A 14638-nucleotide genomic window follows, 5' to 3' on the forward strand; every position below is an offset into this window, starting at 1 on the left:
GCAAAGTAGCTATCCTAAACATGTGACAAATAGTTAAATTATCATTAATTGGGACAGTTCACTTTAGGTAAAAGTCTATTAGTTAAGTTTCAAGAAATTTAAAATTTTACTCCAACTAAAATTCTACTTCAAAAATTTCAAGAATTTTAAAATAAAATTTAAATTTTATTTTAATTATTTTGATCATCTATCATAATGTTGTATTTTAATATCATAAAATTTACACATTGCATACCATAATTACGCAATGTATTAGATATATGTTTGCATTTCCATAATTTAACCTAGATGAAAGTCTATTAAATTTTCAAGTGACTCACTAAAGTTTCAATAATATTTTTAAAATATTTTTTCTTTTATATAAATTTTTTAATTAATTTGTGCATCAAACAAACATAATACTAGTTTTGAGTAATATATATAACAAGGGATGAAACTCTATCTCTCTAACAAGTCCAACTTAAACTCAAATTCATCATTATCATTTTTTTTAAAACAAAATTATTTTTGTTTTATTCAAAACTTAACAAAAACTAGGAGTGAAACTCTCTCTCTCTAATAAGTCAAACTTAAACTCAAACTCAAACGTTGATAATCTATAAAAAAAAAACATAAATTCTGATAGGACTAAAAAAAAAAATACAAAAAAAAAAAAGAGACTCATGTTGAAAATAGGACTCAAAAAAAGAAAAATCGTCTAGAGGGCCCGCAGGTATCAAAACCCTCCTCCCCGTCCGAGGGAACGTGCAGCAGGGTTTTGAGGGGCTATTGTGGGGCCCGTGGGCCTGATAGCCTCAGCCCATCGTGTAGCAGGCCCAAGGCCCACGCCGAGGAATACTGACCATTCAAGGCTAAATTGGGGTAAGTCTCTGTTCCGGATCCACGCCGAGGACCTCCTCGTCCTCGGCATGACAAGGATGATTTTTGGGAATGACCTGGCCCAAAGTAAGCTGTCACCCTCACACTTAATGCATTCACCTAACCCCTCTGGCCGCATTAATGGGGATATAACCCCTTAGCAGGGCAACGTTGATCAGTGTGAACCACTTGAGTACTGATAAGGCCTCTGATGGGACGGACGGCCAGAAGAGAGGCGAATGAATGATCAACAGATGGAAGAAGAAGATAGGAAGATGAAAACTATATAAGAAAAGCAAGTAAAGTAAAAGAGGGGGGGGGGGGAAGGGGGAGAAGAAAAAGGGCTCCTCGGCCACGGGCCAAGGAGCATCCCCCCAGATTGTAAAAAAGTTCTAAGTATTTTTTAATAGAAGAATGGGGTTCATGTTTGGTGATCGACGGTCAGCGCCTAAACCTTTAACCCACTCTCTACAAATTTATTGTTTGGGCTTGTTGGGCTGAAAACCCATTCATACTCAGGGTCAAATCCAAATTGAGTCCCTACAATTCTATTGCCCGGATTGCATTAGTGGAAATTCAATTTCATTCCAGCCAAGCTAAATAAGGTTGCTGTAATGTTAGCTTTATGTCAAATTTTTTATATTGTTATTAATGAATTTTATCTTTTATGTCGGATTTTTTATTTGCTATCATATGTGCCTAAGATTTTCTTTCTATTTTTATTCTTTTGTTATATTTAGAGTTGATTTTCTTTTGAGTATTTGGGTTAATCTCCATATTTATATTGACATTATTTTCGTGAATTTGGTTTTTGGGTTGAAATTTCTACTAATTATTCTTTTTTTATTGTACATGGCAGATAAATCATCTCTATTTTTTTGGAGAAAAATCAAAATTGCAACCTATGTCTTCTAGCCTAGGGACCAATAAATTTTTATTTGGTATGTTATATATATATATATATATATATAAATTTGTTAAATTTGGTTTGGTTTTGAAGTAGAATTTAGGGATTCTATAAATTTTGAAGTTTTAAGTCTTGGTGTTTTTGGTATTTGCGTCTCAGTAGGTTGATCTTAATTCTTTACCACAAATGCTTTTTATTTAGGTTCATGTGATTTTTTGTTTTTTTATTAAAAGCTATGATTTTTGGTTGATTAATTATTTGTTTGGATTCAACATAAAAGATAATGGAATTAGGTATTATAATTTTGATATTGTCTCATGTTTTGAATTGTTTATATTGTTATTACTACGAGAAAGTCATATTGCTACTCAAATTTGAAACTTGGTGTGTCTTTCTCATATCATGGTCTTTGTTTATATATTTCCAGTTTATATTAGTTTTGAGTGTGTGTGTGTGTGTGTACATATAACTGTGTATATATAACTATTGAGAGTTTTGCTTTATTAATTTAAGAATTGTAAATTACTTTGTAGGTTTTGGTAACTATGCACCTGAAACTCAATAACATTCAATTTTAGACAACACTTTTAAACTATGTAAAAGTATAGAAGTTAAATATTTCTTCATTTTTTTTTCATAGTTAATAACTTTTCCGTGCATCACACGGGCTACTAACTAGTTATTTAGTATTTTGAAAGTACTACATTGGGGTATTCTTTTATCTCACACAATAATAGGTCCTACTAATTAAATTCATTATAAGATTCCCTCATTCATGTGATAAAATTGAGGAGGGAGTATCACGTTTCTATACTCTAGAATTACCCAATAATATTTATATATGAAAAATGTTGTCTTTAGGTGGAAATTTTTAAAACTACTTATTAAACTTAAATTGATAAAATTTAAATTAATAAAATTTTCAATATCGTGGATTCACATTTTATTGTTTAGAGTACTATAGTAGAGTTACAACGGTTAATAGTTCTAATGGCAATGCTGCGGAGTGCGGACAACAACAACGTAGAGTAACAATAGCAATGGCAAAGGTGAAGATGAAAAAATGATAACGGTGCACAACTTTTATGATGCCAGTAGCATTGGTGAATGCTGAATGGCGATGGTGGCCATGGTGACGGTGTTGAAAGTGTAAGGTAATCATTTGAGTGACAGTAACGGTGGCATTACAAAGAGTGGTATTTTGAAAATGGTAATATTGAAAATTTATATAATGATCATAATTCTCTCATGGAACTTGAACTTGGGTCTAAAATTTCAAAATAAGTCTATTAGCGTCGTAGAATGCGTTTGGATTGCACGTTTATTACACATTTTGCGTTTGGTGTTTGAACAATGGAACCCACTGCACTGTGCACGTAAATGAAGATAAACGCGTTTTAAATAAAGCCAAATACATAGTGGCTCTGCGTTTTGCGTGTTATGTCATGAAGTAATACTTCAAAATTATTTTCGGTGCAATTTGTCTTGTCATGTCATGTCCAGTCCGTACTGAGACTCATGTTTTAAAATTATTTTGCTATAGTATTTTTAATTTTCAGTTTTTAGCAAAATAAGTGGTATCCAAATAAACCCTAAGTATAGTTTTGCATAGTACAGATAGAGTTTCCTAGCCGATGTTTGCCATTATTTCAACGCATTTAAAGGGCTTTCATTTCAGCTATATATATTGCTCTTTTGCAAAAAAAATTGGAGCAATAAAATCTTATTAGGGTGTGTTTGAATACCACTCATTTGCTGAAAACTTATTGCTGAAAACACTGTAGCAAAATAATTTTTAAAAATGTGAATAATGCTGTGGGACTCAAATTTACCTAGAAATTTGTGTTTTGTTGAGTTTAGTGGAAAAGTGAATAGTACCCATGGAACCCACTAAAAAACGCAGAACATGCAGATTAGGCGTTTTCCAATCCAAATGCACGCATAATTACCATTTTTTTTCAAGAATTTTATAACTCAATTGGCATATTTAGGGGAGTACTTCCAAAAAAGACATTTAAAATTCAAATCTTCATTTTACCGTTGTAACTATTGAAATATATATATATATATATAGTTTTTTTTTTTTATAATAAAATATTGGTAAGTAAATCAACAACATTACCTTCCGTCTCACTATTATGGGAAAATGAAGTATTAGTTATGCTTTGTTTATTTTGATGAAAAACCTTCTGTAAAGATAGTTTTCCGTGTTTTCCAGTGTTTGGTAGTATTAAAAAAAAAAAAAAGTTAAAGGAAAACTATCTTTGGTCAACGGAAAAAGTATGACTTATTTTTAAAAATTGTTTTCCATTAAATTTTTTTGGAAAACAACTCAATCTCACAGTAAACTAAATAAGAGAAGTTAGAATATTATTTTTCAACTCATTTAAGATAATTACCAAACATAAGAAAATGAGATAGTTTTACAGAAAATATTTTTTAAAAAATTACTTATTTTCTAGAAAAATATTTTTGCTTAAACAAACAGAGTGATAGTTCATTGGCAACAAGGAGAAGTCAATATTAACCTCAAATTTTCACATCTTAAAATCTCTTGTACAAGCATAGCTTTAATTGTTAGTTTCCATACAAAAAAGACAATTTTATTGTGTTTATACTCTATTCAACTATACCTACAGGTCATTCACACACACACACACACACACACACACACACACACAAAAAAACACTATACCTACAGGTAAATTTCACTAAGATTTTATATACCATATAAAATGACACAGTATGATGCATATTTAAATTGAACTATGCGATAAATCAATTTAAAATGGAAAGGATCTTGGTGGGCGAAGAGGGTGGAGTGTCATTTTTTATCATTTAAAAAATTGATATTTACTATTTAAATGTATGGAGCAACCCTAAAAAAGAAGACGATTAGAAGGGAAGAAAAGAAAAAAGAAAAAAAAAGAAGAAAAAAAAGAGAGGAAGCATGCATAAACCTGCCTGTGTACATACTTAAAAAGAATTTACCTTCAAACCAATTTTGATGAAATTCATCTAACCTATTACAAGACAATTTTCCAAAAACATTCATGTATAATTTTAATAACATGATTGACTTAATAAGTCAAATGACTTATTTAAATAACAAATGTTGATAGTTTTATGAATCGTCATGTAATATGTTAGAGAAGAATCCCAACACAAACTGATTTAGAGAAAACTTTATTCATATAAAAAATTGTATCTTCCATTCTACATGACATATCTCTCATGGGACTCCAACAACCCAGTACAAAGGCTAATTTTCTGGAATTAAAAAAAAAAAAACCTATAATATCTGATATATTCATTTTAGCCAAATAGTAATTTATAGTATAATGTTTAGAACAGCCCTCTAAGCACAGGAAAACGAAATTACAATTTATTTAATTACGTTGTCAAAATTAGAGTCAGGGTCAAATTTGACTCATAAAATCTAGAAACAAAATAAAAGACTTGTCTCATTGGCTGTTGGATTATAATGGCTGAGACAATTACTAATAAGACTCCATAAATAGCTTTAATGTAATATATAGGCATTTAGACACATACACATAGATGACACATGTCACTTACATGACTGTCACATAATTTGCCACTTTACTCGTGTCACTGTCAAAAAAAAAAACAGCTTGGCAAAAAGACCATAAATAATGACTGCCTGTTAAATAGATTGAGAGTTGTTCACTAAAAAAAAAAAGATTGGAGCGTGAAGAAAAAGAAATGAGTCTGCACTTTTCCTTTTTGATAAATAGAGATTGTGGGAGAGGGGGGAGATGTGGTTTGAGAGTTGAGAGTTGAGACAAAATAAAAACTGGTAAATAAAATAAAATAAAACAAAAAAACAAAATTAAAGACTGTTGAAAGATTAATTTCTTTAAACAAAAATTTAGGGGTTGTTAGGACTTTGGTTTGATCCAAACACAAAAACTATTTGGAAACAGAAAATGTGGAAAATTACAAATCGCCAGCGAAAAAGTTAGATGCGTAACAAATATGTCCTGTTAACTTTCGTTCTTGAAAGTTGAAAGACAAGTTGGTAGTAAAAGATATCAATTCCTAGATTTGTTGCGGTTAGTCAAAAATAAATAAATAAAACAAAGCTAGATATGGACAGAATGTAGAAAATTTCGGAGCAAATATACAAATCAAATTCTTTTTAAAAACTTTTTTTTTGGGTGCTTATAGAAAAAAATCCACAAGAGTCAAAGTCATCTTCGCTGTAAAGTCTTCTAGTTTTATGGTATCCCATTAATGCTTACAAGTAAATTTTACCTTCCTTTTTAAAAGAGCTGTCTCAATAGAGAAAATTGAGGTCCAGTAAAAGACAGTGTAACTAATCGAATCCTATAATTTTGTTCTTTATGTACACCAATGACCAAAAAAAAAAAAAAATTGCACCTTAGGACCTGCGATAATAAACACTTCATGTACTTTGAAAAGAGAGCGAGGAGAATGTATGACTTGTTTTTGGTGTATATTGCAAATCATTCATAACACGTGAGATTTACTAGTATGAGTTTCACTTGTTGTGAAAGAGTATCATTTTTCGATAATGTGAGTTACCAAAATCTGAGAGGATATCATTTTTTGATAATGTGAGTTATCAAAATCCATCCTCCAATTGTCTAGAAAATAATGAATATACATTTAAAATTTTTAATATTATAAATAAATTAAAAAAACGTTAGGCTTTTTGTTAAACTTATAATATTGTATCACATAAGTTTTGGACATGTGGTTACTGTGCCTCAAATTGTTGGTCTTGCATTCCATTTTGAGATGACTCGAAATTTTATCATGTTTCTAAAATTAAAAGCCATTAATTTATTGAGTTTCTTATTATGCTCTCATCAAAGACAAGCACTTTAAACGATAAATTTTTTTAGAGCTTTATTTAATGGTAATTTTAGAAACTTCTATATTTTAATTAAGAGACGTTCATTTAAAAAGTTAGGTTTTTATAAACTAGACCAACATTTTGGGACGAATGTAGTATCATATTAAATTTTTCCGTGCATGGCCTTTAAGTAGAGTTATGGTGTATTTTTGTGTTATAACTCTATTCCCTCTTTCTTATGTGTGTGTGTTTGTTTCTCAAAACTAAAAATCTTGAGCAAAAAATCACTTTTTAATTGAGAATCTTGTTGCGTTATTTTCTTTAAATGGTAAAACAAAATAGTTCTATTCACAAACAAAACCATAATGAAATTCTATAAAAACTATCATCATGATCAAATTTATATTTAAAATAGAATAAAAGAGGAAAAAAAATATTTTGTCAAACATTCTTGTGCATTGTAAAATTAATTATTAACTAAGAATATATATATATATATTTTTATAGGGGGGGGGGGGGGGGGGAGTGCTTGTTTACATATAACCATATTTTTGAAGCTTGGTCCAAAGCCAAGTTTTTTTGAAAACGTTTCAACTTATGGTGTCTGCTTCTAGTGATAACTCTTTATTATAAGAATAAGACACCAATCAGTTTTTGGTGTTAGTGGAGATTGAATCTCAGATCTTTTATACAACCATAAAAAACTTTACTAGTTGAGTTAACTAGAACCCATGTCCAAAGCCCTTTCTTAAATTTAAAAATATGAACCCAACAATTAATCATCCTATATATTTTCTCTCCCCCTTGTGTGTGTTTGTTTCTCAAAAATAAAAATAAAAATAAATCATCTCATATATTTATTGTAAAATTTATTAATATCTCGAGTTCTTATACTCCATATCATGACCCATTTGTTCATGTATATTTTTTAATGGACAAGAAATATTTAAAATTTTCACATCCACTTTCATAATAATTGCTTTTTATTATTAAACCAAGACATTAATTAATTTTTTATATGAGCAAGATTCAAACCCAAAACCTCTATTGGACAAAAAAATAACTTTATCAATTAAAGTACTGAACAAACTACTAACTAGAACTCACAACACCTATTTGTTATGTATATGAAATTGATTTAAATTTTTTAAGGATGAAATTGTAAAATTTAAACATATAAATAGTATTGAATTTAAACTAAAATTTATCGAATAAAAGGATAAAGTTGAGCTCCAAACATCTTTGCAACTATTTTTTTTCCAACATATTACCAGTCATGTAACACTCCATTTGTTTAGCTGTAAAATGTTTTACTAAAATATTTTTATGTATTAGGTGAGATATGTAAAAAAGTTCAAGCATAAACCATCAAAATCAATGCCTCAGCCATTGGAGATTGTAAAATTTAAATTTTACACTACATCTTTATAGAATTTAAACTCTTATTCCTTTTCCAACCTAACCTATATAAATAAATAAGTAAAATTTAGGTGCAATCTATTAGGTTCCCGATAAAATTGAAACATGTACAATTGCCTTTGAATTTAATTATTCTTGAAAAAAAAAACAGTGAAGAATTTTAGGGCCCGTTCGATAAAAGATTTCTAGTAACGGTGTTTAAGTTTTGTGGAAATACGTATGGGTGAAAAAGTGTGTAAAATACAATTATGAAATTTAACAGCAGTTTTCGTTATTTAAACATTATTGTTAAACAGGGCCTAATGTCTTGCACCTAGTAAGAACTGTAAAGTCTGTAATCAAGTTTTGTTATAAATAAATTACTAATTTTATGTGATTTCTTTGGGTAATTCTCAAGCACCTTGATTAACTTATGTGTCCATACAAATAAGAAGCATAAAATTTACTCCAACAGTTCTACTATAATCCCCACTATAAAGGAACAAATAATAATTAAAAAAAAAAACCTAAGACATAAAACGGCGCCCTCAAATAGCAATATGTATACCGAAAATCTCGGAGGCGGGAAAGTTGCCATTAAAATGAAATCATGATGATAATGCAAATTTTCAACGATTATCATCGGCCTACACTTTAGTCTTTATTTTAGGCTTTTTTTATTTTTTTTTAATATTATTTATAAAAAGGCCTTTTTAGTTTACTCACTGGTCCCACTAGAAAGTCCTGTGGCCTACACACAGTCATTATCACATAGAAAAATAGAAAGCCATTTTGAATCTTTGACCGTCAGATGAATCTCAATCGAACGGCTAAAATGTAGTCACATTCCCGCCGATAGTAGGACAGCTCTTCTCTCTATAAGGGTAGTGAACACAGCTCTTCCGAGAAAATTTTGTTTCCATTTTTATTTTATTTTGTTTTTATTTTTATTTTTCTTAGTACTATTTGTTTTGTACTCAGTCCCATATTGTTTGATGGTTTCTCTTCTCTCCATCTCACAACACAACCCTTTGAATTCTTTAAGAATTCTCTGTTCTTGTCATTGTTTTGTGTAGCAGATTCTGCAACTACAGTGAGTTCAATCTGAAATCCAAGATATGGTATTACTTTAATTGTTTTCAGTCTTTTCTTATTATTGGGTTATCAAAGTTTTCTTTTTTTTTTTTCTTTTTTTTTGTGTACTTTTTTTTTCTTTTCCTTATTGGGTTTTGTTGATCCCAAACAAAAAGTCAGTCACTTTTTATAAATTTATAATTTTTTTCTACAAATTTGTTGTCTTTTTGATTCTTTAATTGTGATTGTGTTTCCTTTTGCTGTTACTAGTTTGTTTGATTGTAGAATATATCAGTTCAACAGACTATAAAGTGAATATATCAGTAAAATTTGCATTTGGTACAACTTTGTATTGTGAGGATTCATTAATTTGATTAATTTTTCATAAATTTAATCACTATGCCTTGAATTTTTAATCTAGAAGTTAGACTTATACTTGATTTAGATTTGATTTCTAAAAAGGGGTGTGTTATGTGTGGGATTGAAGTTTGGTCAATTTGATGACTAGACCATATACTTTATTGGTAAACCTTGATTATTGAATTGTTGAAACACGGGTTTTCTGAAATTTATGTGGTGGATGGATTGGTTTTTCAGGTAGGATTCAAGTATTACATAAAAGAAACAGACTGGCTTAGTGCTCTTTTGCATTGCAAATTCTTTGGTTCTTGTAGTGATCATCAAGAGCTTCGGAAAAATGAAAAGAATGTGTTTTGCATCGACTGTAGCATTGGGTGTTGTAGACATTGTATAAAGGATGATGATCATTGCTTCCACCGGCAGCTACAGATCTGCAAATATCTCTTCAATGATGTCGTCCGCCTTCAAGAAATGCAGAAGCATCTTGACTGCTCTAAAATTCAGGTTTTTCTGTAATTATCAATATCATGACAAATTTTTTAGTGACTTTTACTAAGGAATTAAATTAGTTCATCTGCTATTTCAAATCTAATTATCACTGATGTAATTATACAATTTCCATGACTATTGTTTAGTTTCTAGTTACAAATCATAGCTTGAATTCATTATTTTAATTGAGGGGATTTCAAAATTCTTCTATCTTATTGATTTTGTTGGTAACCGGGCCGTCTTTAGTTGATCAATATTTGTCCAATTAGCCTATTTGATTATTTGACCCTGTAATCATGAACATGCATTTATAAGTTTCTGATTTTTTTGTAGTTATTAATGGAATTACTAGACAAAATTCTATTGTTGATGTAGCACATTAAATTCTAGTATTTATCACTCTCCTTTAGTTTATAAGTTAGCATATATTATGGTCATGTCTCAATGGTACTGATTCAATGGAGTTCTCATTTTAATAAATAAATTGACTGTTCCTTAAATTAATAGTGATTTCTATTTAAGTACAAAAACGTTTGACCTTATTCATTTCATCAGTCACTAATTTGTTAGTTTGTGGAATGAATTTAGTTATTAAATTGATTGCATCTTTAATTGGTCTGCTAGTTTTAGCTATTGAATATTATTGTACTACCGCACACCCTTGGTGCGATGGTCATTTCACAAATATAAGTACTTGTGAGGTGTGTTTGGCAAGGGCCGGGGTTTAAGTCTTCTTAAGGGAGCTTCACACACATATACACTCAGATTAGGCATTTAGGCTATAGTAGAATTTCTATCTTAAAAAAAAAAAGGCTATTGAATATTATTGCTAATTTGATGTAGTTCATCTCATATTCCTGATGATAGTTCTCTTATTGATAGCTTATATACACATATGGTTTTCCTCATGGCAGCGTCAACCCATAGCTTTCAATTTTCTTTTCAGTTTAGAAATGAATAGCTCAATGTCTACTTCAATTAATTGTGATTTGATTTGGCTTGATTTGGCAGACATATAAAATCAATGGTAAAAAAGCTGTGCATCTCAATCCTCGGCATCGATCCAAAGATGCAAGACCTTCAACTAAATCAAAGTTTGGTGGTACTTGTGAAGGATGTGGGAGATACATACAAGACCTTCCTAATCGCTTCTGTTCCATTGCATGCAAGGTAAATACCATAATCCTGATTTCTTGAACTCAAATTGTAATACTCAATTAGTCAATGTTATGCACCTTGCTCAAGCCCTTGAATTATTGTTGGTAATTTTCATGCTGTACATGTTTTCAGGTCTCAGTGGTAGCAGTGAAGCTTAAGGATCAAAGCCATAACTTGATTGCCGACCCAATTCCGGAAATTGATATGTCTTTTAAGGAAAACTCTTATGAAGATACAGATGTGAATGAACTGGAATCATCAATCTCTGTTGCTGATTCATCTGAGGAGAGGGCTTGGGTAAGTTCATTCTTGAAGCCAAGGAAAGTATTGCACAAGAGGAAAGGCATACCTCATAGGGCTCCTCTTTGTTGATGCTAATGCTTGGAAACAAAATTAATGTTCCATTCTTTTTTTTTCCCTTATATTCCTTATATAAAATTTCAGTCAATTTTCATTTTAACAATTCAACATTTTTGGCTTATTAAGGCACTAAAACAGAAATACCACAGCTATTACAGTCCTATTAATGATAAATCATTGAAGTAAAAATAAAATCTCTCCCATGTCGACCATGTTGGGGACTTTTTTAAATCCCTGTTGGCTCAGTGATGGCCTCTTGTTTAATATGATCTTTAGTAGTTGTATTATTGGGCCCTTCCTCTCCTTAAATTATGGCAAAAGTCTTTCCTTTTCTTTGTTTTAATGTGAACATGGCAGACAAAAAATTGGAAAGGGTTTGTGAGTGAATGGAATGTCAAGGATTCAGCCAAAGTTAGCAGGTAGGTAGGCGGCTGAATTATGTGAAATTGTGCATTCTGAAGATGTTGACCAATCTTATCACATTTTTGTTGAAATTGTCATTTGTCAGGCACTAATAAAAAATGACCATAAGGTTGATGGATAAAAGTTACATATATTCATCTGCATCATATTCATTTGACAAGCCTTAATTAAAGGGCCGGTGCACATTCTAAACGTACAATTTCATTCTTAGAATACAATAGTTTGTATTTATCTGCAGCTAATTGTTGTGACAGGGAGAGAGGTTATTAGGGGACTTTTATTGCAGTTCACATAATGTGGTAGTGTTTACCATAAGTAATAAGGCATGATTGTTGGAAATTTATTTAATGTGCTTGAAGGTAATACTTTCTCCTTTCATATGAATAGTGGGTTCTAAACATGAATTTGTAAATAATAATAAATTTTTTCTATAAAAAAAAAAAAAATAGTTTGAGCTGTTCCTAAATAGATCAAGTCGTTTGCCATTACTGCCTTGTTTGTTTGTTTGTTTTTTTTTTTTTTTTGATGGGTCTGCCTTGAATGTGTTTTATTTATTTATTTATTTTTTTTTATTATGGGTCTGCCTTGTATGTTTTTCTTCCTAGACTGCAAAGAATATTTCCAGTTGCCATTACTGCCTTGTTTGTTTGTTTTTTTTTTTTTTTTTTTTTGATGGGTCTGCCTTGAATGTGTTTTTTTTTTTTTTTTTTATGGGTCTGCCTTGTATGTTTTTCTTCCTAGACTGCAAAGAATATTTCCAGTTGCCACTAATGGATTCAAGAATCAGCAGAACGCCCCACTGACTGTAGGCCCATACATAGTAGGAACATCTTTTGGTTTTTTTGGTACAAAGTCAAAATTTCAATGGAAACGCACATTAGGGTCTGTTTAGATATAGCTGAAAACTGAAAATATTGTAACAAAATAATTTTTAAATGTGCGAATAGTATTGTAAAACCTATTTTTAATGAAAAATTGCTGAGAAGTGAAATTTGTAGGACTGTAAACAGTACACAAGTGTGTGCACTTTTCACAAGAAAAGTCAAACATTTCGGCTCAAAAAGAAAAAAAAAAAAAAAAAAAACAGCTAAAACGCAAAACGTGTGTTTGGGAAGTGCAAATGCGCTTCTCGAATGCACACTAGAAAAGCAAGACAAAAAACAAAGAAAAGAAACAACATAAAACGGATTCAGATTTACAGATAGAGAAAACTAAGCATGAGTCATCTACTGCTAATTGGTACAATTTATTTGTCAATTTTTTAAAAATAAGGTTAATTAAAAAAAATTGCACCTAAAAAGAAGGAAAATTTAAATTAATTGTACTTCAGCGATTGATTTTTTTTTTTTACCAAACTAACATTGATAATAGAAAAGAAGACATGACGGACCACCCTAAACAGAAGATTAGTGAGCATATTATATATAACAAATTCAATCATTAGAGCATTTTTATCAAAAGTCTTAAAAATTTTAGCATTTAACAATTCAAAAATTTACTTTATCTCTTTTAACACTTACTTTACAATATACCCAACATCAAAACTTTTATTTTTTTACCACATTATTTAAATATTCTTTCTTTATTATTTTTTTATTCTCTCTCTCTCTCTCTCTCTCTCTCTCTCTCAACCTAACAATCTTGCTAGCCACCACCACCAGTATAACAAAGCCCAACAGCCACCACACCCAGCAGCCAACAACCACCTCACCCATCAGCCAACAACCACCACACTACCAATAGCTTCCATGCCCAAAACTCAAAAACTATAAACAACCACCACAAACCCACCACACAAACCCAACCACAAACCACCTTAGCATAACCATAGCCACCATCATCGGCGACACCCACAACCTCTGCAAATCAGGACCCCCACCACCCAAAACCAAATAAAAAACTCAATAAACCAACATCAAAACCACTAATCAAACCCAATACCACCACGTATCACAAACCCATGTTAGAAATCACAAACCCAAAATCAGAAAAAACATATTTTTTGAAATTTCTCACCCAAAATCAAATCATAAAACCCCACCCAAACCCAGCCACACCTATCGAAACCCAGCCACGCTCGTCGAACCACCACAACCCAACCACCCTGATCAACAGTAGAGACCCACGAACCACAAACTCGGCCTCATCTTCTTCACTGGTTTCGCCAAACCACTATCCACACTGGTTGCCGAAGTCAAACTGTAGTTTAGTGAGAAAGAGGGAGACAAAGAGAGACCGGAGTCAAATCCTAGCTCAGTGAGAGAGGGAGACGGGGAGGTAGAGAGAAAGAGAGAAAAGATAGAGAAAGTGAGAGTGAGAAAGAGGACAGAGAACGAGAGGGAGAGTCTCAGAAAGAATGAGAGAAAGAGAATGAGTTTGAGGAGAGAGAGAATTAAAAATATTAAAAAAACTATAACATCTTGCTACAGTGTGCTCTAAAAAATGAGAGCTCATTGTAGCAAGATGTCAAATTTTTTAGCATATGACGTCTTTGATGGAGTAGGTTTTTGTGGTTATAAAAGCTAAAAATAGCATTTTTGCATTTATAACACTCTTGATAAGAATGCTCTTAAAATTCAAACAGTTAAAAATTAAATCTCTAACTCTGTGTTTGAGGTTTTATATAGGTTGAGAGATTATTTGTTACTTTTCAAAACCTTAGTCAAAACCTTAGGATTAATTTGTTACTTTTTAAAACTCCATGGTATATTTCTTTTTTACTTTTGAGAGGGATTTAATTTGTTACACCCCTTATAATTATGGTTTAA

At 31.0% G+C, this 14638-nt stretch overlaps 1 protein-coding gene across 1 annotated transcript; it reads left to right on the forward strand.

The window, feature by feature from the left end:
- Positions 1-8898: 8898 nt before the first annotated feature.
- On the forward strand, positions 8899-11555 carry LOC111987552 (protein RGF1 INDUCIBLE TRANSCRIPTION FACTOR 1). Its single transcript, XM_024019267.2, has 4 exons — positions 8899-9127; positions 9678-9944; positions 10941-11099; positions 11220-11555. Exons 1-4 carry the CDS (start codon positions 9125-9127, stop codon positions 11457-11459), a joined length of 669 nt encoding a protein of 222 aa, XP_023875035.2. The 5' UTR covers positions 8899-9124; the 3' UTR covers positions 11460-11555.
- Positions 11556-14638: the final 3083 nt, after the last annotated feature.

Source organism: Quercus suber, unplaced genomic scaffold (assembly GCF_002906115.3).
Source record: "Quercus suber isolate HL8 unplaced genomic scaffold, Cork oak 2.0 scaffold_362, whole genome shotgun sequence".
NCBI lineage: Eukaryota > Viridiplantae > Streptophyta > Magnoliopsida > Fagales > Fagaceae > Quercus > Quercus suber.